General features: G+C 38.9%; 1 protein-coding gene and 1 long non-coding RNA gene across 5 annotated transcripts; one reads left to right on the plus strand and one right to left on the minus strand.

Moving 5' to 3' along the window:
• Positions 1–5,131: 5,131 nt before the first annotated feature.
• Positions 5,132–24,826, minus strand: ARMH1 (armadillo like helical domain containing 1). Of its 4 annotated transcripts, none has more exons than XM_033152319.1 (13): positions 23,813–23,838; positions 23,593–23,636; positions 18,695–18,913; positions 18,224–18,292; positions 17,378–17,544; positions 13,951–14,147; positions 12,791–12,875; positions 11,620–11,742; positions 10,615–10,687; positions 9,297–9,426; positions 7,969–8,046; positions 6,420–6,534; positions 5,133–5,612 (listed from the first exon to the last, which is right to left on the minus strand). In XM_033152319.1, exons 3-13 carry the CDS (start codon positions 18,898–18,900, stop codon positions 5,548–5,550), a joined length of 1,308 nt encoding a protein of 435 aa, XP_033008210.1. In that variant the 5' UTR covers positions 18,901–18,913; positions 23,593–23,636; positions 23,813–23,838; the 3' UTR covers positions 5,133–5,547. The 4 variants fall into 4 exon arrangements, with proteins under 4 accessions (XP_033008209.1, XP_033008210.1, XP_033008208.1 ...); XM_033152316.1 differs by lacking the exons at positions 23,593–23,636; positions 23,813–23,838 and adding exons at positions 24,114–24,164; positions 24,674–24,826 and having other exon boundaries at positions 5,136–5,612; positions 18,695–18,916; XM_033152318.1 differs by lacking the exons at positions 23,593–23,636; positions 23,813–23,838 and adding an exon at positions 20,815–21,744 and having other exon boundaries at positions 5,132–5,612.
• On the plus strand, positions 16,843–20,316 carry LOC117048474. Its single transcript, XR_004426847.1, has 2 exons — positions 16,843–17,223; positions 20,167–20,316. It is a non-coding gene; the product is annotated as an uncharacterized LOC117048474 (long non-coding RNA).

Here is a 24,826-nt window from a genome sequence, read left to right on the forward strand (position 1 = left end):
TGGAAAAATGTGGGTGGTCAATGCTAGTCAAAACTTCTGTGCTCTGCCACTCAGCTATATTTGCTAATGGAACAACTGGAAGAGGACAAGATTCATTCTGACCTTTTTCCAGGGTATATCAAAAAAATTACTAACATAGGTATGTGTAGAAAGTTAGAGCTAATCACCTTGTAGGCTAGATAAATGAAAAAAAATACTGAAGTTCTATAGAGAGCTGGAAGACAAATTATTTGAAAGATGTAATGGGGAGATAATAATATTAGGGGACTTAATGCCGTGGTGTTGACAGAAAACGAAAAAGCAACTAAGGAAGAATAAAGGAACGGATCAGGGTGTGATGTGGGATGCTGGTAAAGTGGTTGTAAGAGGCTTCTTTATTCAACAAAATGCATTTTATAGAAAGAAAAGAGGAAGAAAAACAAAGGAGTTTGAAGGAAATGGTGTGTTATGAAAAAATATTAGGGGACAAACCAGGTGATAAAGTTTGTATTCAGAAACTGAAAATACTACAAATACAATTTGCCATGATCACACAGAATGAAATAGAGCAACGACTAAAAAGCTTTAAAACAAAAAGATTTGAGTTTGCCAATAAGCTGGGAAAGTTACTAGCATGGCAGCTTCAAAGGGAGAAAAAACCCAATTTAATAAACAAGATAATGGTAGGGGAGAGGATATATAGTCAAAAAGAATTCAGAAATGAAAATTTAAGATTCTCAATTTTGTGTGTGAATGGAAAGGAGAGTGAGAAAGAAATAGAAGAATATTTGCAAAAATGTAATCTACCGCAACTAACAAAGGACCAAGTAGATAGTCTGAATGCCCCCATCTCAATGATGGAAATAGATGTAGCTATCAAGCAGGCAATGTCTGGCAAATCGCCTGGTCTGGATGGACTTCCAGCTGCATATTATAAAACATTCAAATTATGAAACATTCAGAGAAACATTACTACTCCCCTTAAAGATCTTATGAATGAAATTTTACAAGGGAGAAGAACAATAACATCGTGGAAGAATCGCGCTCTGGCAGTGCAGCGGGAGCGGGAGGTCCCATTAGCTAAAGTGGTGCTTCAGGTTAATAACAGTTTCAGGTTAAGAACGGACCTCCAGAACGAATTAAGTTCTTAACCCGAGGTACCACTGTACTCTAATCCCCAAACAAGATCAGGATATACTCCAACCCAAGAACTATAAGCCGATCTCCTTACTGAACAATGATTATAGTTGTACACTGCAATGATAGCAAAAAAGCTGATGGTGGTCCTAGAAGCATCTATTCATGAGGATCAAGCAGGGTTTTTTTTTTTTTACCAAGGAGACACCTAAGGAATAATATTAGAAATGTATTAAATGTGATTGAATACTTGGGGGAAAAAGAAATGAAAAAGAAGCATCACTAATATTCCTAGATGCTGAAAAGGCCTTTGACAATGTGTTCTGGGTCTTCCTGAGCAAAGAAATGGAGAAAGCTGTTCTGAATGCCATATTTTCTAATGGGATAAATGCAGTTTATACAGAGCAATGGGCGAGCTTAATAATAGTAATGTCACAGAAAAACGTAGCATCAAGAAGGGGACAAGGCAGGGATGCCCCGTTGCCACTGTTGTTTATCCTAATATTAGAAGTGTTAACTAGAGAAATACGAAAAAATGACGAAATAACAGGAATTAAGGTTGGGCAGAGAGAATGCAAAGTGAAAGCCTTTGCGGACGATGTTGTGTTGACATTGGAAAATTTGATGGAAAGCTTCCCAAGGACAATAGAAACTAAAACAAAATTTGTCAGCTTAGCAGGATTCTATATAAATAAGGAAAAAACAAAAATGATAGTCAAAAACCTTGACTCACAGGCAAAAGAAAGATTTGATAATATGGGAATTAAAACAGAAAAATATTTGGGGATATGGACATTAGCTAAGAACCTAAACCCTTTTCAGGATAACTATGTTAAAATCTGGAACAAAAGAAGGAAAAAATCTAGAAAAATGGACTAGACAACCTTTTGTTGTTAGGAAGAATATCCACAGTCAAAATGAATGTTTTGCCCAAGATGATCTTATTTTAAACACTTCAGTGATAAAATAGCCCAAACTGTTTCAAAATGTGAAAGAAAGACATGACAAACTTCATTTGGCAGGGGAAAAACCCAAATTAAGTATAAAAATCTGACAGATGTAAGAGAAAGAGGGGGCTTTGGCTTTCTAGTTCTTAGACTTTATTATGAGGCAGTGTGCCTCTGTTGGATGAAAGAGTAGATGGAGCTAAGAGATACCAACGTTTTAGACCTAGAAGGTTTTGATCTACACTTTGGATGGCATGCATACCTGCATTATGACAAATCTAGGGTGCACAAAGGTTTCAAAAACCACATCGTAAGAAGTATGTACATGGTTTGGCAGCGACACAAAGATATTGAGGTCTCAGTGAAAACGTTGAATATGGACAAGTGGGCCACTTATAAAAGACCTTATAGAGTTTAAAGAAGGAGGAGTTCACCTAAAAAAAGGAGAAGAGATTTGGGATCATACTATAGATTGGTTTCAGTATTTTCAGGTGAACGAGTTATTTAAATGAGATAACGAAAAGGGATTTGTAGAAATTAGTTCAGAATTTGACAAAATTGTATTAGCAAAGGATGATAAATTAATCTCAAATATTTATAAACTGTTACTGGAGTGGGAGACCAAAGATGAGGTGGTAAAGGTGACAATGACAAAATGGGCCTTATTGGTTGCAACAGAATTGTCCACATGGGAAAAATTATTGGGGGGGGGGGTTATTGGGGGGGCATGAATTTCTCTGCCTGTTAACTTGTTAAGGGAAACCTACAAAAGATGATTTACCAGTGGTACTTGACACCCAGCAAATTAGTGAAAATGTATTAAAAAAGGGTCTAATTTATGCTGGAAGTGTCATGAGGTAGAGGGAACCTTGATTCAAATGTGGTGATTGTGTAGATACGCTAGAGAATAATTAAAGATTTTAAAAGTCACATTTCCCCAAAGACCAGAGGCCTTCCTATTTGGGAGAATAGGTGATAGCATTCCAAAAAAGGCACCCAATCTCTTTCTGCACACAACCACTGCAGCTAGAATAGTATATGCGAAAAAATGGGAAGAAGTAGAGGTACCCACGAAGGAAACTTGGCAAAACAAACATAGAATATGTAGAACTACAGTAGTAACCATGACCGCGAAACTAATGAATGAGTTAAAGATAAGAATGAAGGTGTTTTGGAGATTATCTTAGAGGGTACAATATACCATTTAACTTACAAGTAGGAGTTAACATATGAGCAGCAGATAACATCAAAAAGGAAGACTTGAGATGATAATGGGCGAAATATCAGGATATGCAGCAGATCCAGATTTCCATAGAATGCCACAGAGAGATGGATTGGAAAGTCGGGAAAAGAGATAAGTGATGGATACTGTGCAGTGTATGTATAAAGGCTGTAAAAACTGCATAAATAAGTTTTAAAAACATTGGTGGATTTATTTAAAATACTTATACCCACTCTTTATGCCTGACAAGACCAAGGTTGCCGACTTGGATAGAAAGGTCTCCACTCCTTAGCTACTGTGGCTATTACAACTGCTGCTCTTCAAAGGCTTCATGGAGGGGAATACCTACCCCCATGTGTGCAATTTAACAACCCAGGCCCATATAGTACCAAATGTTTTAGTCCCTGGGAGGTCTGGGTATTTCCTCACACAGACCTGGGAATACGCAGCTCCTGGCTGTTCCTGGTATAAATGTTGCAAATGGACAATGACCATAATCATATCTATTTAAGTCAATGTGTTGGACTGTGATAGGCTTCGTTCATATAGAGGCAAGAATTCAGTTTATGACTTCTGGAACTAGTCAAACACTGGTATTGAAACCTGTCAGATACGTTTTGTCCTATCAATTTTACTGCTTTATACATTAATCATGTGCTTAAAAGAAAATGATCTCTGATGGCTATTATTTTGAAAAAAGTCTACAAAACACATTATTATTATTATTATTTGAATTTATATACTGCCCTATATCCGGAGGTCTCAGAGCGGTTCACAGAATAAAATCAATTATAGTGTCAGTCTGTTCTGAAATGGAAATTAATTTCTGCCTTTCTGAGTTTTTGCATTTTATCAGTAGAATGGCAAAAAGTGTGGACTGTTTGGGCCATTTCATTTAAAATGTGCACCTATTTGGACTACTCAAGAGCCAGTAGTGTGTGGGTATGCTTCAGTATCCTTCCCCTGAGTGTGTGTGTGTGTGTTTATATATGTACTTAACACCCTATGAGAAAAGTCTGATATATGCATGGATGTATCAGTGTAGCTTTTAAAGGATGGGAAGGATGCTGCTAATTTTGTCTACTGGCATTGGCCATTCTAAAGTGAATTTAGGGTGTTATTATTGCATGTAAGTGTTAATGGATTCCTAAGATCTAAGCATACAAAGTGGCTAAGGAGGTGCTAATGGCATAGGATGCTTTCTAAGAGAACAGAGCTAGGAGTTGGGGAAACGGCTGGTATGAAGTTCCAACATTTTATCTCCATCTCTCTGAAGTAGATAGGCCTGATCTGTAAGCATATATACTATCCATTGTGCTAAAGTTCACTTCAGGAAAAGAGCAGCCAAATCCTATACAAAATTAGCTGTATCTGAAATCAATGGGTTTAAGCATAGGATTGCTCCTTAATTTCTCTTAAAGAGCTATATTACTTCAAAAATCCCTTTATATAACAGTAAAGCCATGAAGTATTCAAGAGTGTGATAAATGCTGAATGCATAACTAGAGAAGCCATTGCTGCTTTCCCAGTAGCGCTGCTAGAGAATGGCAGTTTCTGCTTTTGGCTTGTAAATCATGTACCGGTAAATGTTTTGCCTTTAATAATATTTCTCAATAAAAGAACATTTGGGTCTTGTACTAGACTTCTGGATGCTCTACTACATTATGGTTGAGTCTGTCTGCACAAAAATAAGTTTGCATAGGGATTTAGTTTGCGGTGCAAGAGCAGAGCAGCCTGCTAGATAAGGCCAAGCATTCTGTTATCACAGTGGCTAACCAGATGCCCATGTATCTTCTGTATGTTCATTTATTTAAGTTTCAGTTGAACCTGCGAATTGGAGTGAAGTCTTGTGTCTGGTATGTATGATCACAGAGACTTAAATTTAGTTATTCAGTACTGTTTTTATTTATTACATAGATATCCTATCTCCTTCTCAGAACTCAAAGTGGCTGTATAAGGGATTATTCCTTACTTTCATAAGTCTGTGACACAAGTTAGTCTGTGGTTATGTTGTTGCAAAGAAGGCTGTTGCAGAACAATTAGCAATTTGATGTGTCTGGTGGTTGATAACCAAACTAAGCAGATTTCAGATTTGAGAAAAGGGATGTGGACAGGGACTCAAAAGTCACCTGTCATAAGACACTTGGAGCTTTGCATCTTTTTCTCATGGGGATGGGTGGTGGGGCCTGAAATAGAATGCATGAAGAAATAAATGAAACTGAACAACATCCCCATAAATGAAGACAATTGAGAGGTAGCTAACTAAGGCAGCAACTCGCTATCTTGAGACAGCTGTTCCTGTTCATCTTCTGCAGTTGAGTTTCTCTCTGAGGGAGGAAAAAGAGTTCAATAAACGCAATTCAGTTCATTACTTCAGTACCAAGTGTGGTAGCTTATTTTTTAAATACAGTGGTACCTTGGTTTCTGAACAGCTTAGTTGATGAACAAATCGGCTCCCGAAGGCTGCAAACCTGGAAGTAAGTGTTCTGGTTTGCGAACGTTTTTTGGAAGCTGAACATCCGTTTCGGCTGTCGGCATTGTTTTCGGGGCCAATGAGAAGCCGTGCCTTGTTTTTTGAATGTTTTGGAAGTCGAATGGACTTCCTGAATGGATTGAGTTCAGGAACCAAGGTACCACTGTACTGTTATACAAACAAGATACAGTATTTACTTAAGGTACTGGTAAGCTGCCTTTTAGGCCAAGCATCCTCACATGGCAGTTTCCATAAAATAAAATGCAGTATGCACAAGTGAAGTCATAAAGATTATAAATGCATAATACAGGGGTGGCTAACGTTTTTGGCTTGAGAGCCATATTGAGGCTTTGCCAACATGCAAATCACTCTCAAGAGTAGACACAGTACTTTTTTTTCTTGTCATCTAACTAGCATTTCTCTCTATAGATTTCATATGTAATTTCTGTTCCCTCTGGACTTGTTGAATTAATATGAGACCCTTCTTGTGTATACTGTTGTGAACTAATAACTTGTTCCAGATCACCTTTTTGTACATATTCACAACCTGCCTACACAATATGTCATCCCATTATTTCCCTTGCTTCCTTTTTTTTTAAAGCATTAAGGAGGTATCTACATATTCCAAAGTTATTTTTGTCCACAACTGTGCCCAACACACCTGAAATATCCATTTTTGCCTGAGCCAAAATATATTCTGGAATATTGACTATATTGGTGGCCAGGATAACAGCCTGTACAGCATCCATATTCAGGTACAAGTTTGTAGCATCTTGCTAGAGGGAAGAAAGGTAAGACAGTCACTTTATTGAAAAGCAGAAACTTTCCAAGGTTCAGGGTTGGAAATAAATGGAGGGCAATTCCTGATGGTTCATGGGCATCTCTTCTTTGAAACCAGGGCCACTTTAATGGAGTTGTCTCTACATGACTCTTCACTCAAAGGCTAGGATGACTGTATCTGAACAGTGAACTTCTTGGAATATTAATTTGCTTAAGGACTAATGGCTGCCTGGCTTTTAATTAAAATTGGATATTTGGAAAATTTAGAAGAAATATGAATGGGCCTTCTCTGTAATAGTTCACCATCTTTTTAGAATGCTCTCTCCAGAAAGGCACACCTGATGACAATTTTATTATCATTTTGCCAGCAGGGAATATAATTTTTATTCTTTGACATATGGGCATCTTTAGTTATATTGTTGCCGTTGCTCAATCTGGGCTTTAGTGCTGCTGTACTAATGCCATGTGTTTTAATGTTTAGAAAAATACAAAATATTTATTGTAAATAGTTTTGAGACTTTGTATAAAACATCATTCAATAATTGTAGGTGGTTGGTTATTATAACCATCATATGCAGCTATGACGAGAGAGACTGTATTAGAATTAGCTTTACTAGTAAATCCACACATTAAAATATGCAGGCTTCCCAAATTAATTTCTTTAAAAATCTGCCAATCCAATGTTCAGAACAACTTTTACAAAAATTGAGAAATATTGTTGAATATGTTTACTTAGAAATAGAAAAGCAAAAATTGCTAGGAAGATGAATCACAGTATGGAAAGAAGGCTGGAATATTGCATTGGGTGGTGCTGTGGTTTAAAGAGGCAAGTAAAGTATTTCAGGCCTCTGCTTGATTATTTTCCTCATTCTCAGACTTTTTTGGTTAATCTGTCATAAGCAAATTGGAAAGCCTCATCACCACAGTCACATGCTGGAGGCAGCAGTGTCCATCAATTACTCTGGCAGGTGATGTTCTTGCTCTTATTCTGAAAAAGGTCTAGAGCTGTGCTTTCCCTCTACTGTGCCACTTTCTATGTTCCTCCTCTTCAAGATGGTTATTAATTTAAATACTGCTTAATGCTTTTAAAATAGGTTTCTAAGTGGTTTAAGATAAGAGGATAAGAGAAACCTGGTAAGCAGAAAGCAGCTTTCACAATGGCAGAAGTAGTAAGAAGATACCACTACCCTTTCTGAACTCTAGCTCTCTTAAAGCATTCATTTGAATTTAATAGTTACTGAAGGTCTTGTCTAACATTGGCTATGCCACAGAAGATAGTGCTTCTTACTATAGTTGCTGGGGGTGGGAAGACTTCTAAACAATTCAGAAAAGTGGTTTTGGATTTCAGGTATTTTGTCTTAGATCTCACTGTTGCTCTTGGTAAATAAAACATCTCATATCTGAGTCCCATAACCATAGACAAGACATACCATAAAGAGCTCGAACAATTTTTCTCCCATGGCGTTCCGGGTATGATTCTCCACCACTATGAACATCTTTACAAAATGCTGCAAGGGAACACAATTTAATCCATAGGGAAAATAAGAATAATCCATGGGTTGTATCCAACTCTGCTTTTCTGTTCGTGCAGCAGACCTCTGCTTGAGTTAACATAACTTCTCCCTCCTCTCCAGCCCATGATGCATCCTTAAACTCTCCAGACTCCAGAGGGTTGGGTATGCTCTGGAGCAAATTTTGAATGCAGAGAGGTGAGGAAACAGGACTCCATTGCACAAGTGAAACTTAGCTTGTACAGTCAAACCTCAGTTGTCGAATGTTCGGCTTCTGAAATGTCTGACAATTGATGTGTGGCTTCCAATTGGTTGCAGGAGCTTTCTGCACTTAAGTGGAAGCTGCGTTGGATGTTTGGCTTCTGAAAAACGTTCAAAAACTGGAGCATTTACTTCTGGGTTTTTGGCATTTGGGAGCCCAAATGTTCCAAAACGGAGGTATTCTGGATCCAATGTTTGACTGTATAGTGTTGGATGCAGCCCTTATTGTGCCATCTAAGCTACAGGAGTACAGTGGTGCCCCGCTAGACGAATGCCTCGCTAGACGAAAAACTCGCTAGACGAAAGGCATTTGCTAGCGGAAGGCTGCCCCGCAAGACGAAAAAGTCTATGGGGCTGCCTCGCAAGACGAAAAAAAAAAAAAATTCAGTTGCTAAAACAAGTGGTTTGCATTGGTGCTTTGCTAGACGAAAAATCGCTAGACGAAGACACTCGCAGAACGAATTATTTCCGTCTAGCGAGGCACCACTGTATAAAACTAGTATTTTCTATGCAGGTTTCATTAGTATTTCTTGTTCTTGTCTTTATCACTCAGAATTTTTAAGTGGGGGCTGCTGTTCTCTTTTTCCAAAGCAATCGCCTCAACCATAATTTCCCAGCACAAGGGAGACTTTAAAAGTTCTCTAGTGGTATTAATTTATTAATTACCCACCCTTCACCCTAAGATCCCAGGGGATTAAAATACATTAGAAACAGTTTTAACATACTTCTGTATATTTTGGCTTAAATATACAGGCAGTTTCTCCTCCCATGCTTCCAACATCTACAAGCCATGCACATTAAATTCTAAGAAAGCCTTAATTACTCCTGTCATAGTTTGATCTTTGTATTCTTTAGTGATTAATTCACTGACTAACGTTTATCTCATCCATTCCACCCATTGAAACAACCCCTTCAGTTAGAGAGCTTTGAAAAAGTGACAATAGACATCTATGCCCAGTTCTCTCCTTTTCAACAAAGTCACTTGCCTCTAGGGTAATGCTGGCCTGCCTCTGGCAGTTAGTGTGATCTTTGTTGCCCATGGCACACATGAGACCATGCACCACTCTCAAGAAGACCAGCTCCTCAGCCACATCTCTGGAGTCTTGGGCCAGAATTCTGCAAAGTTGAGTGTTTGAAGAGTGGGATAAAAATGTTTTCAATAAACAGATGAGAGGGGGAGGGGGTTTAAGAGCAGAGGGAGTATCCTGCTAATTTACAAGCTAGAGAGATCTAGGTTGTTCTGTGCCTTTTACCAGCTGATTGACAGTGACACATCCAATAGGTTCAGCTTTCCTAATTGCTGCACTCTTGGATTTCTGCAACAGTTGTTAAAGGCACACACTGCCAAGAAAATAAGCTGACTGGGCATATCTATTGTACTGAATGAGTTGTTATGGTGCTAAGCATAGTAAGGTGTTGGTGACATGAATTTGTCTAAGCAGCAAACACTTTGTCTAGTGCTGAAGATGACAACCCTAAAATGATTAGAGAGGAGCTGTATATTCAGAGGATATTTTATGTATATCTCCATTGATAACCTGCAGGGGGTTCTCTGACTATTCTAGCTCATGTTATAAACCAGGCATAGGCAAACTCTGCCCTCCAGATGTTTTGGGACTACAACTCCCATTATCCCTAGCTGACAGGACCAGTGGTCAGGGGTGATGGGAATTGTAGTCCCAAAACATCTGGAGGACCGAGTTTGCCTATGGCTGTTATAAACTCTGAAAGGTAAGAGGATAGTGGCTGGATTACATAGGTATTCTAGTTCTGAATGTGTTTTTGAGGGACTGGATGTGATGCTGGATGCTGGCTATCCAATGTTGCATCAAGAAGCAGAAGACATGGATTCAACTCCTATCCTTGAAAGCCATTTTGTAGTAATGTTTGGATGGGGGTGTGTGTTTCCAAATATATATGCTTGGTTACTGGCTGGCCTTGGGCGATGCAAGTCACTCTTAGCCAGTGCGCTATGTTAAGAGACTAAAATTGCTACTTTGAGGTTCTTGGAACAAAATGTAGCAAGTAGATATCGTAGTATGATTAAAACATATAGTTAACACCAACAATTAGAAATATATAGAAACACTGCCCAACCTAGTGCCCTACTGCCTCCATCTGAGTAGCAGGTGAAGTGGGTGTATATAATCTGCCAATCTGGACTGTGGACTGGTGGCTGTTTCACACAGTAAGTGAGGTGTTTTCTAGTTTGCATCTGTGGCCTACCCAAAACTGGGCTAAGAGTGCTTCACAGTTTGCCTCTGTGTTGGCAACTGGTTCCAGTAACCCATCATAATCTCTTACCCAATGGCTTTGGCAGCGGCAGCTTGCTGAATATATGCTGGCAAGGACTCCATCAGGTGTAACGTACCTGCTTCTGTATGTAGGAAACAATGTAGGAGTCAGATACTGTGTCTCATAGCTGCCCCAAAGCTTTGCTTTTGACCTAAAACACTCCAGAAAGAACTGAATTGCACAGAAAATCCATTCAGTACCTATCCAGCAACACAGTTTGACTTAGGCTAGCACCAGCTAATTGCTGTCATGCAGAAATTTGATTCCTTGATGCAGGGCATGTTGGCTTGGGTCTGCTTTGAAAGATGTCAATGTTTGCCTGCAGCCCTCCCTGCTCCAGTTTCTCAGACTGGTGATTGAATTTCTGTTCTATCACAATGGGTTCTCATTCCACACCCCTACAGTCCCGCTCTGAGCAAACTTGGAACTTGATAGAGTTTTTCAGGTATGAATGAGGGAACAGGTTGGATCCCATGATAAAAGAAAAGGAACAGAGTATGGATTTAAGTTGTTAAAATATATGCCTTCCCTTCTCAACACATGAATATTAATGCTACACTAAGTGTGTGTTCACATTACTGCCTCAGAGAGCAGTGAAGTTGTTTTTTCAGTGCATTTCATAGCTCTTGCACCCCAAGCTGTTTACATCAGCACAGGTTCAATTTGTTCCTGTTTCTATATGCACCAGAGAATGTTGACAGGCAGGAATGTCTTTACCCTATGCAGAGATGTTCATACATGGGTGGAGACAAATTGGGATCAGCTTAATAACTTCAATCGGTGTGAAGTTGGTTTGAGAAACAATGCACCAAACAGTAGTATGAAGTACAGTAAATATATGCATTTTGGCTAACAACTTGTGAACACAAAAACTGGAAATGCAGTGAGTGCACAGTAAACGAGAATGTGAACACAGCCTTAGACTAATATACTTTAGAGATAAGGAAGGAGATGTAGAAGTGGGGAACATCTTCTTCATAAGTGGGTCCAAATGGCAGCATTTGTGGATCTCACCTTCCAGGATTCTGGCTTGCATTTTGGCAGTCTCCTGTCTTGATGGCTTTAGCAATGCAACCAGTCCTTTTAGCAAAGCTGGCCGCACATCATATGCCATGAGGTCCTTGATCAGTTGAATTGCTAGAAGAAGGAAGATACTAAAGTGGGTGCTTTGTCACAGAGTAATAGTAGTAAGGTAGCTCCTGTTGCACAGTTTTTCTTGGGGAATAACTTGCGTACACAAAGCTTAAAAGTTGGTTCAACTATGTCCAGTCTTTATTAAGCATTTGTTCCAGTGTGTTTACCAGTTACAGTGGTATCTCTGGTTGTGAACATGATCCGTTCTGGGGTGCCGTTCGCACCCCAAGTGGCGCTTTTACGCATGCGCGAAGCACGATAGAGCACTTCTGTACGTGTGCCGCATTCTCAACCTGAAAATAACTCAACATGAAGCGTTCGCAAGAAGATGTATGACCGTACTGAGAATCATAGGTGGGGAGAGCACTGTTGAGCACAGGTCCTGCTTTTGGGCTTTCCATAGGCAGCTGCCTGCCACTGTGAGAATGGGATACTGGACTAGATGGGCCACTGGCCTTATCCAGCACATCCTCCTTACATTTATATGGCAGTTATAGGACAAAGAACACTCAATTTTTTAAAAAAAGTGTGTTTGTTAATGCACTAGGCAATATAGCACGTTAACTGTGCAATTCTCAAGTTCCTAAAGACTTCAATCCCTCCGTAAAGGCCCCGTGTAGACTAATTTTAAAAAAAAATGGTAGCACTAACCACACAGCTTAACTGTATGGAATAAAGGCCAGTGAGTCACCTGCTTTGAAAACTTGTTGTTTATGCTACTTAGGAATGTGTAAGTTATCTGTTTTGAAGCAAATATAGCATTAAAAAAGAAAAAAGAAAATAGTGGTAGCTACCATGCAAATTAGAACACACACTGGATTCACCCAGCTTTGGCACCAGCCAAAGACCAGTTTGCCTTGTGCTGTCCCTTACGTAAAATTTGCTTTTTCATGAATGCCTTAGTTACTAGGGTTCTTCTCTTCCTATAGACATTTGGCTCACTGGTGCATTGTTTTAAAACTGATTTTCAGTTTCACTATGGTAGTCACCTGGACTCAACGATTTGAGGGTTGGCTTCAAAAGTGGAGGTGAGTGCATAAAGTCATCTTACCCTCATATTGCACCTCCAGGTGCAGAGAACGGAGTACACTAAGCACTGAGTCCACAATACTTGGATGGGCATCTCCCACAATTGTCTGCCAAAGTAAAGGAGCAAGAGAAGAAAATTTGAGACCCCATCTTAGTATGCTGTAATACAGAACAAGCATGAAAAATATAGGTCACAATCAAGAGATCACAAGGAAGAGCTGGGCTACCCAAATCTTCAGCATGGTCAAGCAGAAAAAAGATTATATTTTGACTGGTGATGCACGTCAAACGATGTTTTAGCATATACATGAAATATTCTGAGGGGAGACAACTCGTTTTGTAAGAATGTAGATTGCTGTAACTGATTGAAGTTCCCTGTTGCAAATTAAATCTGTGCTGATATAAACAACTTGGGGCGCAAGAGCTGTAAAATGAACAAAAAACAAACAAACCCAACTTCTCTAATGCAGTAATGTGAACACTCACACAGGTGTTATAAGTGAGATCAGACAACATGCTGCAATGAACCGTAAAGATGCAAGGGCAGTATTTAGGGAGACCACTCTTTCTTCATGAATCTGTTATATCAATCAGTTTTATAAGTGCATTACCTAGAAATAATCATTAGCTAGAATGGCTAAGAGAGGCGTCTAAGTTCTATGTGTCCCTAAACTTCTAGATCTAGCCATAATTGGGGTGGTGTGTTCTACAGCTGACAGTTCTTAGCTTAAAAAAACCCAAACATATTTACAGGGGTACTATTTCAGATTTTAGCCATGGGGGCAGAATGAGATTTCAGTATATTTTTTTAAAAGAAACTCCTTTTGAACCTATTTACCGGTAAATACAATTACAAACATTGTATTTTAAAGCAATGTATTTGGGTTACTTATATCTCCATTACTTATAGTTCAATTATCAAACTCGGGTCAGATCTGTTAGCCTTTCTTGCCTAATATAGTTTGTTCCTTTGGCATGGTACTTGGCACTTAGATCCATTTAACTGTTAATAGCAATATAGATGTGCAGTTTGTAGACCCTGCACTGGCTAGAAACAGATGCCCCTGAGGAAAAAATGCATGATGTCTGTAACAGTTGATGGGAAGAAGTTCCACATAGTGGATGAAACAAAGATTACAACCCCATGCCTTTGTTCCCCCACTCCATCTTGTTTTTGCTCACCTGTATTGTCCTCAATGTTTGTAGGGACAGTTGCTGGGCTTTGGGAGAGGTGCACTTTAGAAGAGCAATCAGCCCTTTGTACACTTGATTCTGGTATTTGGGGTTGCCATGGCCTAAAGCATCCAGAAGAATCTGTACTTGCTCCTGAGTCTCTTCTGACTTGCAGGTGGCCAAAAACTCAGCAATTGATCGCACACCTATAAAGGAAAAAAGGCTTTCTGAACACGCAAGCTAGAGTCAGCTAAGTAGCCCCATGTTTTAACTTGTATTTAAATAATATGGAAGTTTTAATACAAGTATTTTGTAAGTAACAAAGGACACCCTTATTATACAATGATAAATATGCAGAGTACTATTGGCAGGCAATCACTCTTAATAGTGAACATGATTGTAACCAATTGCTATTTGCAATTCTTAAAATGTGTGTGCTTTATGTAAATACACACTTAACATCACATCTATTTAATCACTAAATGGATTTCTCATATGGTATCATGTATGGAAATTTTTGGATCAATGTACAGGGCTATCTTCAAGTAAATCCTGCTTTCCATATGCCTTCAGAGTCTACAACTGAAAACAAAATGGAGTGAAGCCATTGCACCTCACACTAGCTAAAATATGCAATGGTTTTCAGGCTTTGAGTTTTGAAGTATTTGCCCATTTATGTAAAAATTCTGTAGACTTTAGGGCAAATGAATAAATAAATAATAAATAGCCTTATTCGGTTGATTTAATCCATGTTTCAATCAGTCCTTGTTTTTGAAATTGTGCTGGTCTAAGGTTACAATTGTTAAACATGCACTTTGTATTCTTGGGAGTAAGCCAAATTGAACTCAATGGGATTCACTTTTGAGTAAACACAAGACTGTGTGTGTGTGTGTGTGTGTGTGTGTGTGTGTGTGTGTGAGAGAGAGAGAGAGAGAGAGAGAGAGAGAGAACCTCTCTCTTATACAGTGGTACTTCGGGTTACATACGCTTCAGGTTACACACTCTGCAAACACAGAAATAACGCTTCAGGTTAAGAACTTTGCTTCAGGATAAGAACAGAAACCATGCTCTGGTAGATAGATAAAAAAGAGAGGGGAGGGTTTGATCTGGTTAAAAGAATGGATAGTGCTGAAAGATAGAGTTGTTAGACCTGGAAGGTTTCAACAACAGATATGGATGGCATGCCTACCTCTGGCAGGACAAAGTGAGAGTTCATAAAGAATTTCTGGCACATGTATTCAGAAAACCACTTTATGAGGTGTGGCAAAGGCATAAAGATTTGGTAGAAAGGAAAACACCTAGATGGTTGTCCCCCACAGAGATATTGACAATAAAAAAATTTATACAGAGGATGAAAATTGGATAACTTATGAGGATTTACTAATTGAAACAGAAAAAGGGTGGAAAATTAAACCGTATGACCAGGTGGCAGGAAACTTGACTGGGTGGATCCAGTACCACCAGGTGTTTAATCTATTCAATGAGGATAAAAGAAGATGTGGTTTTGATATCAGAAAATCGAAATTCCAGGTGGAAATATTAGAAGGAAAGGAGAAATTACTTTCAAAAATGTATAACTATTTTCTAGAATGGTATACAAAGGATGAAGAAGTGAAGGAGGTAATGGTGAAATGGGCTATGGACGTGGGTCATAATATACAATTGGAAATGTGGGAAAAACTTTAGAAAGAGCATATGAAATTTACAGCCTGCATAACTTTAAAAGAAAACATCATGAAAATGATGTACCGATGGTACTTAACGCCAGTAAGATTAGCAAAAATGTATAGGAAGTATGATAAAAAATGTTGGAAATGTGAAACGAAAGATGGAGAATTTTACCACATGTGGTGGACATGTGAAAAGGTTAAAAAGTTTTGGGAAGCAGTCTATAATGAATTAAAGAAAATACTTAAATATACATTCATTAAAAAACCGGAAGCCTTCCTAATTGGCTTAGTAGGGGAGGAGATTAAAAAGGAAGACCAAAAATTCTTCTTATATGCCACCACAGCGGCACTAATGTTACTGGCGCAAAATTGGAAAGTAAAAGAAGTACCTACAATAGATGATTGGAAAAGGAAATTATTAGAATATGCAGAATTGGCGAAATTAACTGGAAAAATAAGAGAGCAAAGAGATCAGAGGTTTCAAATGGAGTGGAGTAAATTTATAAATTATATGAAAGAATATAAAATCTGAAGGCATTTACAGGTATGAAAGAAATCTTGCAGCAGAGGAAAAATATGGTAAGAGATATAACTACAACAAGAAAACAAAACATGTATAAAAGAAGGTAAAGCGAGTGAAAGATGAAAAATTAGAAAACCAGAGTAAAGAAGGAAGGAAGTCCAAAAAACTCGGCGGAGTTTATGTAACATTGTGAACATTTGTATGATGACTTGTGAGTGTTTATTTTCCTTTTGATGAAAATAAAAAGAATTTGCAAAAAAAAAAAAAAGAAACCATGCTCTGGCGGCGCAGTGGCAGCGGGAGGTCCCATTAGCTAAAGTGGTGCTTCAGGTTAAAAACAGTTTCAGGTTAAGAACGGACCTCTGGAACAAATTAAGTACGTAACCAGAGGTACCACTGTATATGGCTTGCAGCAAGTAGGAAGTGGGAGCTTTGGGGACAGGACTATTAAGGTTTAGGGAGAAAGCCACTGTAAGCTGCTTTGAGCCAGTGGGATAATGCATAATATAAATCCAATCTAATCAATATAGTTCAAGCTCACACAGCTTGTTATGGGCAGCAATGATTGGCTCTGAATTTGGATGCAGATTCAGATTTGCATGAAAAGCCATATTCAACCAGTTAAATGAGATTCATTGAGCACATTGATACACATCCAGATGCAAAATCTGCATCCCCATTTACAGTGTACTTAGAAGCCTGTTTTCACATACAGCTTTCCCTTGCTGGACTGGGATGGACATATATCACACTCATCCATTTCAGTGGAGCAATGCAGTAAACAAGCATCCACTGTCACTTTATGGTAGATACTAAAAAAGTTTATATTCCCTCCCAGCTGAATTTATTTGCGTTTAACTCCCCATACACTAATTTTTAATACTGTAGTTAAAATACTTCATCCTACTCTACCGAAGAAAGGAAACTTTACAGAGTTATTAATATGCTGATGTTTCAGAGATCTATTCGTCTTCTACAGGCAGAAATATCCTGGCTGCTATATACTGCAGTGAAAGGAAAACACTACGAAGTAAGATCCTTGTGAGGATCAAATGTTTCCATGCCCTTTTGTTGATGAACCTGTGACAGGTGAGATACTGAACAAGAAAGCAACTCTTTTCTATCAGTGGTATTCGCTGGGGTGGAAAGAATAAGCTGAGCTCTGTGGGGAAAACCCTGAGGTCAGAAAACCACTTCACTTAAATATCTGGCAGTACATCTCATTTGTCACAATCTGCCTTACCATAGCTTTCACAAATAATCTCTTTGAACTTCCTGCCAGATCTTGCTACTAACTGAAGAAGCTTTATGGACTCCCTTTTGTCCTCCTCTTTCAGTTGGTTGAGCCCAAGTATTTCCAGCAATGTGAGGATACCACCAACTTCCAGGAATTCAATAATGTACCGCTGGCTGAAAAAATGTGGAGAAGAAAGCAACAGATCTAAAGTCTATTTGCAACAAGATTGCATAATATGATTTCAGTTATTATTTAACTCTTATTAACAGATAAGTTTCTTTTCATAGGCAAGGTAATTGGCAGCTCCACTGCTTCTCTTCCTAAACACCACTTTGGTAACCCCTTTACTAAAGCAGCAAAGATGCCAAGGGAAAGACTTTGCACTTCAGTCATTCACTAAATAGTGTTCCATTCTTTATAGGAATGCAAGCTGATGAACTAAAGCAATTCCAGTTTTCTTACGTGGGAAGAATGACCACATTTTCCATATACAGAACTGGGCATAGGTATTCCCAAATCCAACACTTACAACCTGGTATCTCAGCCAAGAAGACTATAGGAATGGTTCATCTAAGAACATTCCCTATGGTTGTTGCTGGAGTAGTTTTTATTCCTGAAGCCATGCCAGTGTGCAAGTTGCATGATTTCATGTTTGATAAAATGGTTATTTAGGCAACGGACAAAGAAGTACCAAGCCACAGAAAGCAGAGCTTTTTATATTTGCCAATCTCTTTGATAATACGATTATATTTTCCCAAACACCACATTCTCACTACCTCTTTCACACCAACCTAATGTGCTAAAAACCTCAGGATCCTATCCAAATATGGAAATGGTACATTTTTTACTCACCCACTTGCAGCTGATAGGAAGATACCAATGGACTTCAATTGTTGCTCTAGGCACGTTCCATACATGTACCTATTGTGAGTTTGTGAAGGCTTTAAATTAAATACATTCTGGCACACTAAACCTCAGCTAAATCTGATTTTCTCCCTACCCATCTCAGCCCTTTTGCAGGAGTTCATACTGTATTTAGAGGAATGACGTGTCTGAAGTAGGACTTGCAAGGTCTGTCTGTGAACTTGGGACATTGGGCAATATTGCAGGAAAAGTCAGAGCCCAGGATTATTACATTCTGCTACCATAACTGGAGCACAATTGCCCTAAAAATAGCAAAAGTTGGTGCCATTTATACTAATAACTGGTATAAAATAAATATAATTTATCAAACCAATATGTAGCCAATTCTGGTAATTTTAATGGAGAAATTATTGCTCCTTTTGTTACACTTTAACAAGAGATCTCCAAGGAAAAGGATACGTCAACCTGAGCCAAGCAGTTAGACGGGCGAGAAACAAACTGGCTCCTTGAGAGAATTCTATTTCCAGTTCTGGACCTGTCTTGCCTTGGTTGGTTAGCATAAAATTTTCCAGAATGTGGCTTCGAGCAATTTTGCCAGCACTGTCCCATTCCTGTAGAAAACTTATTAATCTGCTGATGGCTGCCTGCTCCTTTATGGAAGTCATGACTGGTTGTGTCCTTCTGTTGAGAAAAGAAGAGAACCTTAGACCTATGCATTTGTGAGATCAGAGAATACACCAGCCCCATCTACTTTAACGAGGCATAGGCAAACTCGGCCCTCCCAATGTTTTGGGAGTACAACTCCCATCATCCCTAGCTAACAGGACCAGTGGTCAGGGATGATGGGAGTTGTAGTCTCAAAACATCTGGAGGGCCGAGTTTGCCTATGCCTGACTTTGACATTGGCACACCTTGCATCTCACATTAAAATAGTAATTTAAAGCAAGTCACCATGCTTGTTTAAACCATAGTTTGAACCATTATTAAAGCCTAGTTTGTTTTAAACTATGTCTTAATGTGGCATCTGTGTACAGTTCAAGAGAGCACATTCCTTCTAAGTTGCACTATACCCAGCTCTGTCTTGCAAACTGACAACATACCTCCTCAAGCAGGAACAAGTATGTTATTATGGACTTTGAAGGAACATAAAGAGCAATGTAGTTCTCCCAACAGTTTCATCAGGAAAGTCACACACTGAGATCCCACACTTCTGCTAAAAGGTTGATTCTACTGTCCAATCATTATTTTTGCATTCCTCCTGCTGACTAGTATTCAAGTTAATAATTGTTATAGAGATCAGAGGTAATAATTTAAAATATTCAAGTAACCAAGGACAAGATGTTGAATGAATCTCCAAATGTTCCCAACAAGTGGTCAACCAAGAAAAAGGTAATGACTCCTGCAGTTTTGATAAAATGTGGACAGGAAGATTAACTTTGGTTAGCCAGAAGCAACTCCAAGTTGCCCCCGGCAGCACGATCCTGGCAGGGTGCCATTGCGGCTGCTCCCCCCCCCTGCGCTGGGCGCCCCGCCCCCCGGATGCATGCCAGCCCCGCCCCCCCTCCCCGTGCCAGAGTATGAAGCTCCACCACTGCCTCCAGGAGAGATACTTTTTTTTTGTCAAGGTACTAACATGTCTTTCAGTAATGTAGGCTAAACAAGCAGTGTCATTCTGTAGTTACCAAATTTTGGCATTTGGCTAATTAAAATGGATTCTGTAGGTAGGTCAGAAAGGCAAAAACTCAACACAGACATCCTGGAAGTTATGTCAGCACTGCCCCACTAATCTTATCTATCCTACAGACAGCACATGAAACTCAAATTTGATTCACATACATTAATTTGAGGGGTAACGTTTACAGAATTGCTATGATAAAGGCAACATTAAATATAAAGAAGAGCTTACCCATCTCATTTTTTTTCTTTTACAGCCCCTTCAAAAATGTATAAAGAAGCAGTGCTGAGACATGCATAGGAATCCATCAGGGAATTAACAACCTGTGGTTTGCAGGAGCTTTTGTCCTTGGCAGAGTATTTTCAGCACAGGAGAGAAGGTTCTAAATAAATCAATTTTCCTCAAATAGTTGTGATTGAAAGTGTTATTAGCCATAACAAATGTTAGCACTGACAAGGGAACAGCTGTAGCAGCCTTTCAGAGGAAGAGGTGAAACATGAGTCTCATTCACTTGATTTACAGAATATTTGTGAAATCTTACTCGTGAGGCTTGTAGCTGATATTTGCCTTTTGGCAGAAGTTGTTTTTCATCTTGGGACATTCACTATAAATTATAGCTCCATATTGTGCACCTGTGTCCTCTACACTGATGTAGTTAAAAGAACTTTCCAAGTGAAACAATTGCTAGTTTGATTCTAAATTAACATCTCCATATTTTTATGGGGGCATATATTCCCTCCTTTTTATAGGAAACAATGAGTCCTTTGACTGTTAAAGATAAATCTTCATCTACTTGGCTGCAGCACGTGATACACAGAAGTCAGTCACAGGGGAGAAGGCTGCATGACCACATCATGTTCTTATTTGAAGATTCAATGGCACCACCTACTGTGAATATGTTTACCTTTATTCACAGTTGACACAAGGAGATTCAGGCTTCCAACAAAGGAAAATGCATTTTTAAAGGCACAGCCACAGAGAAACTCTCAAAAGGTATTATATGTTCCACATCTATCTTCTGCAATCCAAATACATAGGGACTTCAGCCCACAATTGCCTTCTGGATTGAGTTGGAAAAGACTGAGACTGGCACAAGTTTGCCACCTGCACAGATAGGTTCTGGATGTCAGTGAGGCAAAAACATACCTGTCTAAGTGCTGAACTCAGAACTTGAGAAATCTGCCATGTGTACATATTGTTAAATAACAAAAGCACTTAATTCTCTAGAAAGTGTTTTCAAGAGTTGTCTCTCTCACCAGCCTTTTTATTTATAGACATTTGAATTAGTGTATAAGGATATCTTGAGCCACAAATAGAAACTGCCTATTTATCCAAGATGCCAATTGGGTATACATTTGGGTGCTGCCAACACAGCTGCTATGGAGGATTTTAAAAAAGGAAGAGGGGAGACATCTAAGGTAACCTCTCTTTCCATTTCTCCCATATGAAGTCAGGGATATAATGCTGCCAGGTTTTAAGTCTATCTTTAGAAAGAAAAACCTAGCACAGTACCTGAGTAATTGGGTATCCTTTGTTTTCCATCTTCCAATATTTGTTTTCTGGCACTTGTACCAAACTAATGAAATCACAAAACTCAGCAGCATAGCAATCCAATGTGAAATCCAGAACAGGAAGCCCACCATGCCTAATTGGCTAATGCATAGTAAATCTAACAATCTTTGGCTTCTTGCCTTGCCACATAATATTTTTGCCAAGCTGTTAACTACTTTAATGGAACCATAAGCACAATCTGAAACAGATCTAACACTTTAGGAAACACTGCCATTTTAGTGTTGCTGTACATCCATTAAGAGAGACCTTAACAGCCATTCTAAGAAAGTATAGCATGCTTAATGCTGAACAGTATAAAAGCAAAACTTCCATTCTTTAGGTCTTGAAGTTTATTTGTAATCTGGAGCCTTAAATACTGCCACTGACCCCACACATTTTCTTTCAATGCAAAATTTTATCTATTTCTCTTGGGTGTTAAAGGGATGGATTTAACTAAGCAATGGGACTTTCCTTCCTCTCCTCCCCTGTGCACCCCCATCCCCACAAATTAGCTTGGGATGGTTGAATAATACTGTACATTCTTAGGTTATTGAGCAGAGCAGGCAAGAACAGTAGTATAGCAGGTTTTTCAAAATTGTCCGTAGGAAGAGCCAACTTGTTTAATCTCTTTCAGAGCAATGGCTACGGACCCCACTGATAAGCACAGAAAAGCAACATGAATGAATGCTCCTTCTCAGTCCAAAGTCCCATGAGACTATAACATTTTTATGGTCCATACAAAACATTCCCTGAAATTCATTTTATTTGAAATCCTTTTATGGCAATCCTTTTCAAGCAATCCAATGTACTGTGCATATCCAGAGAAAAATAATTAGGATTTTGCGCATTTTATGAAACTGAATGATATTCACAACCTGATTATGGGTCATAATCACAGTATTTGATCCATTTAAAGCATAAGACTTTCACAAAGAATCTTAGGAACTGTGTTCTGTTAAGGGTAAGCTCCAGTTCCCATGATTCTTTGGGGAAAACCATGACTGTTAAAGTGGTACAGTGGTACCTCTGGTTACGTACTTAATTCGTTCCGGAGGTCCGTTCTTAACCTGAAACTGTTCTTAACCTGAAGCACCACTTTAGCTAATGGGACCTCCCACTGCCGCTGCGCCACCAGAGCACAATTTCTGTTCTTATCCTGAAGCAAAATTGTTAACCTGAAGCGTTATTTCTGGGTTAGTGGAGTATATAACCTGAAGCGTATGTAACCCGAGGTACCACTGTATAAATATGCTTTAAATATAAGGTGTGTAAATGTATAGGAGTATAATTAATCCTCCCACTGAGAAATACAGTAAACATTTTCACATCTAATAGATGAACAGGATTGCCCCAAGGGGCAAAATAGGTAAAGTTTCTACTATGCTTTTGGATAACTACTAATATCACCTCCCTACATATATCAGGAATTTCAATATTGGGCACCTCGGTATATTGTTAAACAATGGAGTTAAATGTGGTACAAGTTCTTATGAGAAGTGCTCACAGAATTTTAATGGAAAACTACCAGTCCTTTTAACTCTTTTATATATTCTTTAGTATCAGAAAACAGAAACTTCTAAACACTCAGAATACTGTATTGATTATGTTACTCGGCTCTCATCTTTAGTGAAGGAGCCTGTCCCAGTAGTATCTTTTGCAATTTTTTAATTTCTAACAACTTAAGCTTTTAAAGTTCCTCCACCTTAAAAATATTTATGGGCTTGGTCATATATATCATTGAATTTTGTGGGTTTTTCCTATTTCTCATGAGATGTCAAGTTTATAAAGATCCTGGAAGTGTTAATAAAGAAACACAATCACTAACCATCTACAGTATTATATAAACTAAAGACCCAATAGTCAGAGTGATCAAACCATATAGTGGAGTCCAATCTCAGTTTCTCCAACGCTCTATGGAAGCAGAAGTGTACAATCAATATGCCTGATGAATTATAGGACACACAGTAAAAAGCACATATGACAGTAACTTCTTCATATATCAAGTAGCCTAGTTACCTGAATAAAATCATTTTAGAAGATATCCCTCTTATTTCTCTGTGTTTTTACATCTGGTACATACAATGTTAAAATCTTTTCGAGTAACTAAGGCTGCAATCATAATTTCACTTACCTGGCAGTAAGCTCCGTTGGATTCAATGAACTTACTCTAAAGTAAGTCTGGTGACTTCTATTTCAGTGTATCTGAAGAAGTGTGCATGCACACGAAAGCTCATACCAAGAACAAACTTAGTTGGTCTCTGAGGTGCTACTGGAAGGATTTTTTTATTTTTTATTTTGTTTTGACTATGGCAGACCAACACGGCTACCTACCTGTAACTTACTCTAAAGTAGGAATGGTTAGGAATGCATTCTAACTCTTCTTCCCTGAAAGAACTAATTATATTACATTACTTCCAAAAGGAGGTCCTTTCTGTCTGGTATTAGGGGTGCAGTTCATCTTAATCCATTCAAAAATAGCCATAATGAAAACAACCCAACCTAGAAACCTTCATAGTGATGTGCTTGGCAAAAACAATATACTGTAGACTCTAGAACATAACATTTAGATAAGCTGTGAGCTAAAAATTGTTGTCCATTGTAGTTCAGATTTGTGATGCGTTTCCTGCAGAAAGACATTAAGGTTCAACTCACCAGGTGTCTGAACTACTCCATCATGCAGTTGTTAAAGTCACAGGAATCCTGCTAGGAAAACAAAACCAAACCAAACCAAACCAAACCAAATCAAATCAAACCAAATGATAACCCTGCCAGAGCAAACTTCAGCAACAAAATGCAAAATTTCCTTGCATCCCTAGAAATATGTTCTTGTGGAGTGGAGTGGGGCTTGTTTTCTCCCACCCTTATTTTTTTGCTGGAGCTCAGCTTTGGAATTTGAGATGCAGAATAAACGAATAATGCAGCAAAGTGTCCAGTGCCATTCTCTCCTCGTTCAGAGACCCCCACTTGTTACCCCGCACATTTAGGATTTAGCAACAGCCGTTTCCTAAGCAGACTACAATGCTTCTAGGACCAGGCTTGAATACTAGCTTCTCAAGTCGTAGTCTCTGCCCACCACCCTCTCAGTCTCGAAGCCTTCGCAATTCCCTACACACCCCTCGTCGTGCCCTTGGCATATACAGGCTGCTCTAGCCTCCGCTGCTCCTTCTTTCCTGGGCTGCTTCAAAACTTCCAGCGGTGACCCACTGGCAAACCTGTCAACGAGGAAGCCCAGCTCGGTTTTGTTTTGTTTTTGACGAAAACGGGCTGTGTGTGTGTGTGTGTATTTATACTGTATATGCAAAGGGATGGCCGCTCGGTTGCTAAGGCCGCTACGTTGCTAAGCAGCATTCCGGTTACCGCCGAAG

This window comes from Lacerta agilis, chromosome 6 (assembly GCF_009819535.1).
Source record: "Lacerta agilis isolate rLacAgi1 chromosome 6, rLacAgi1.pri, whole genome shotgun sequence".
Lineage (NCBI taxonomy): Eukaryota > Metazoa > Chordata > Lepidosauria > Squamata > Lacertidae > Lacerta > Lacerta agilis.

Excerpts from the sequence above, each read along its gene's own strand:
- ARMH1 (XM_033152318.1), bottom strand. The coding sequence starts at position 18,900 with ATGACTTCCATAAAGGAGCAGGCAGCCATCAGCAGATTAATAAGTTTT. Across the intron at positions 17,545-18,223 it reads TTCCTATCAGCTGCAAGTGG|CCAGCGGTACATTATTGAAT; the intron begins GTGAGTAAAAAA and ends ACATTTTTTCAG. Across the intron at positions 5,613-6,419 it reads GGCAAAAATGGATATTTCAG|AGAGAAACTCAACTGCAGAA; the intron begins GTGTGTTGGGCA and ends TTCCTCCCTCAG.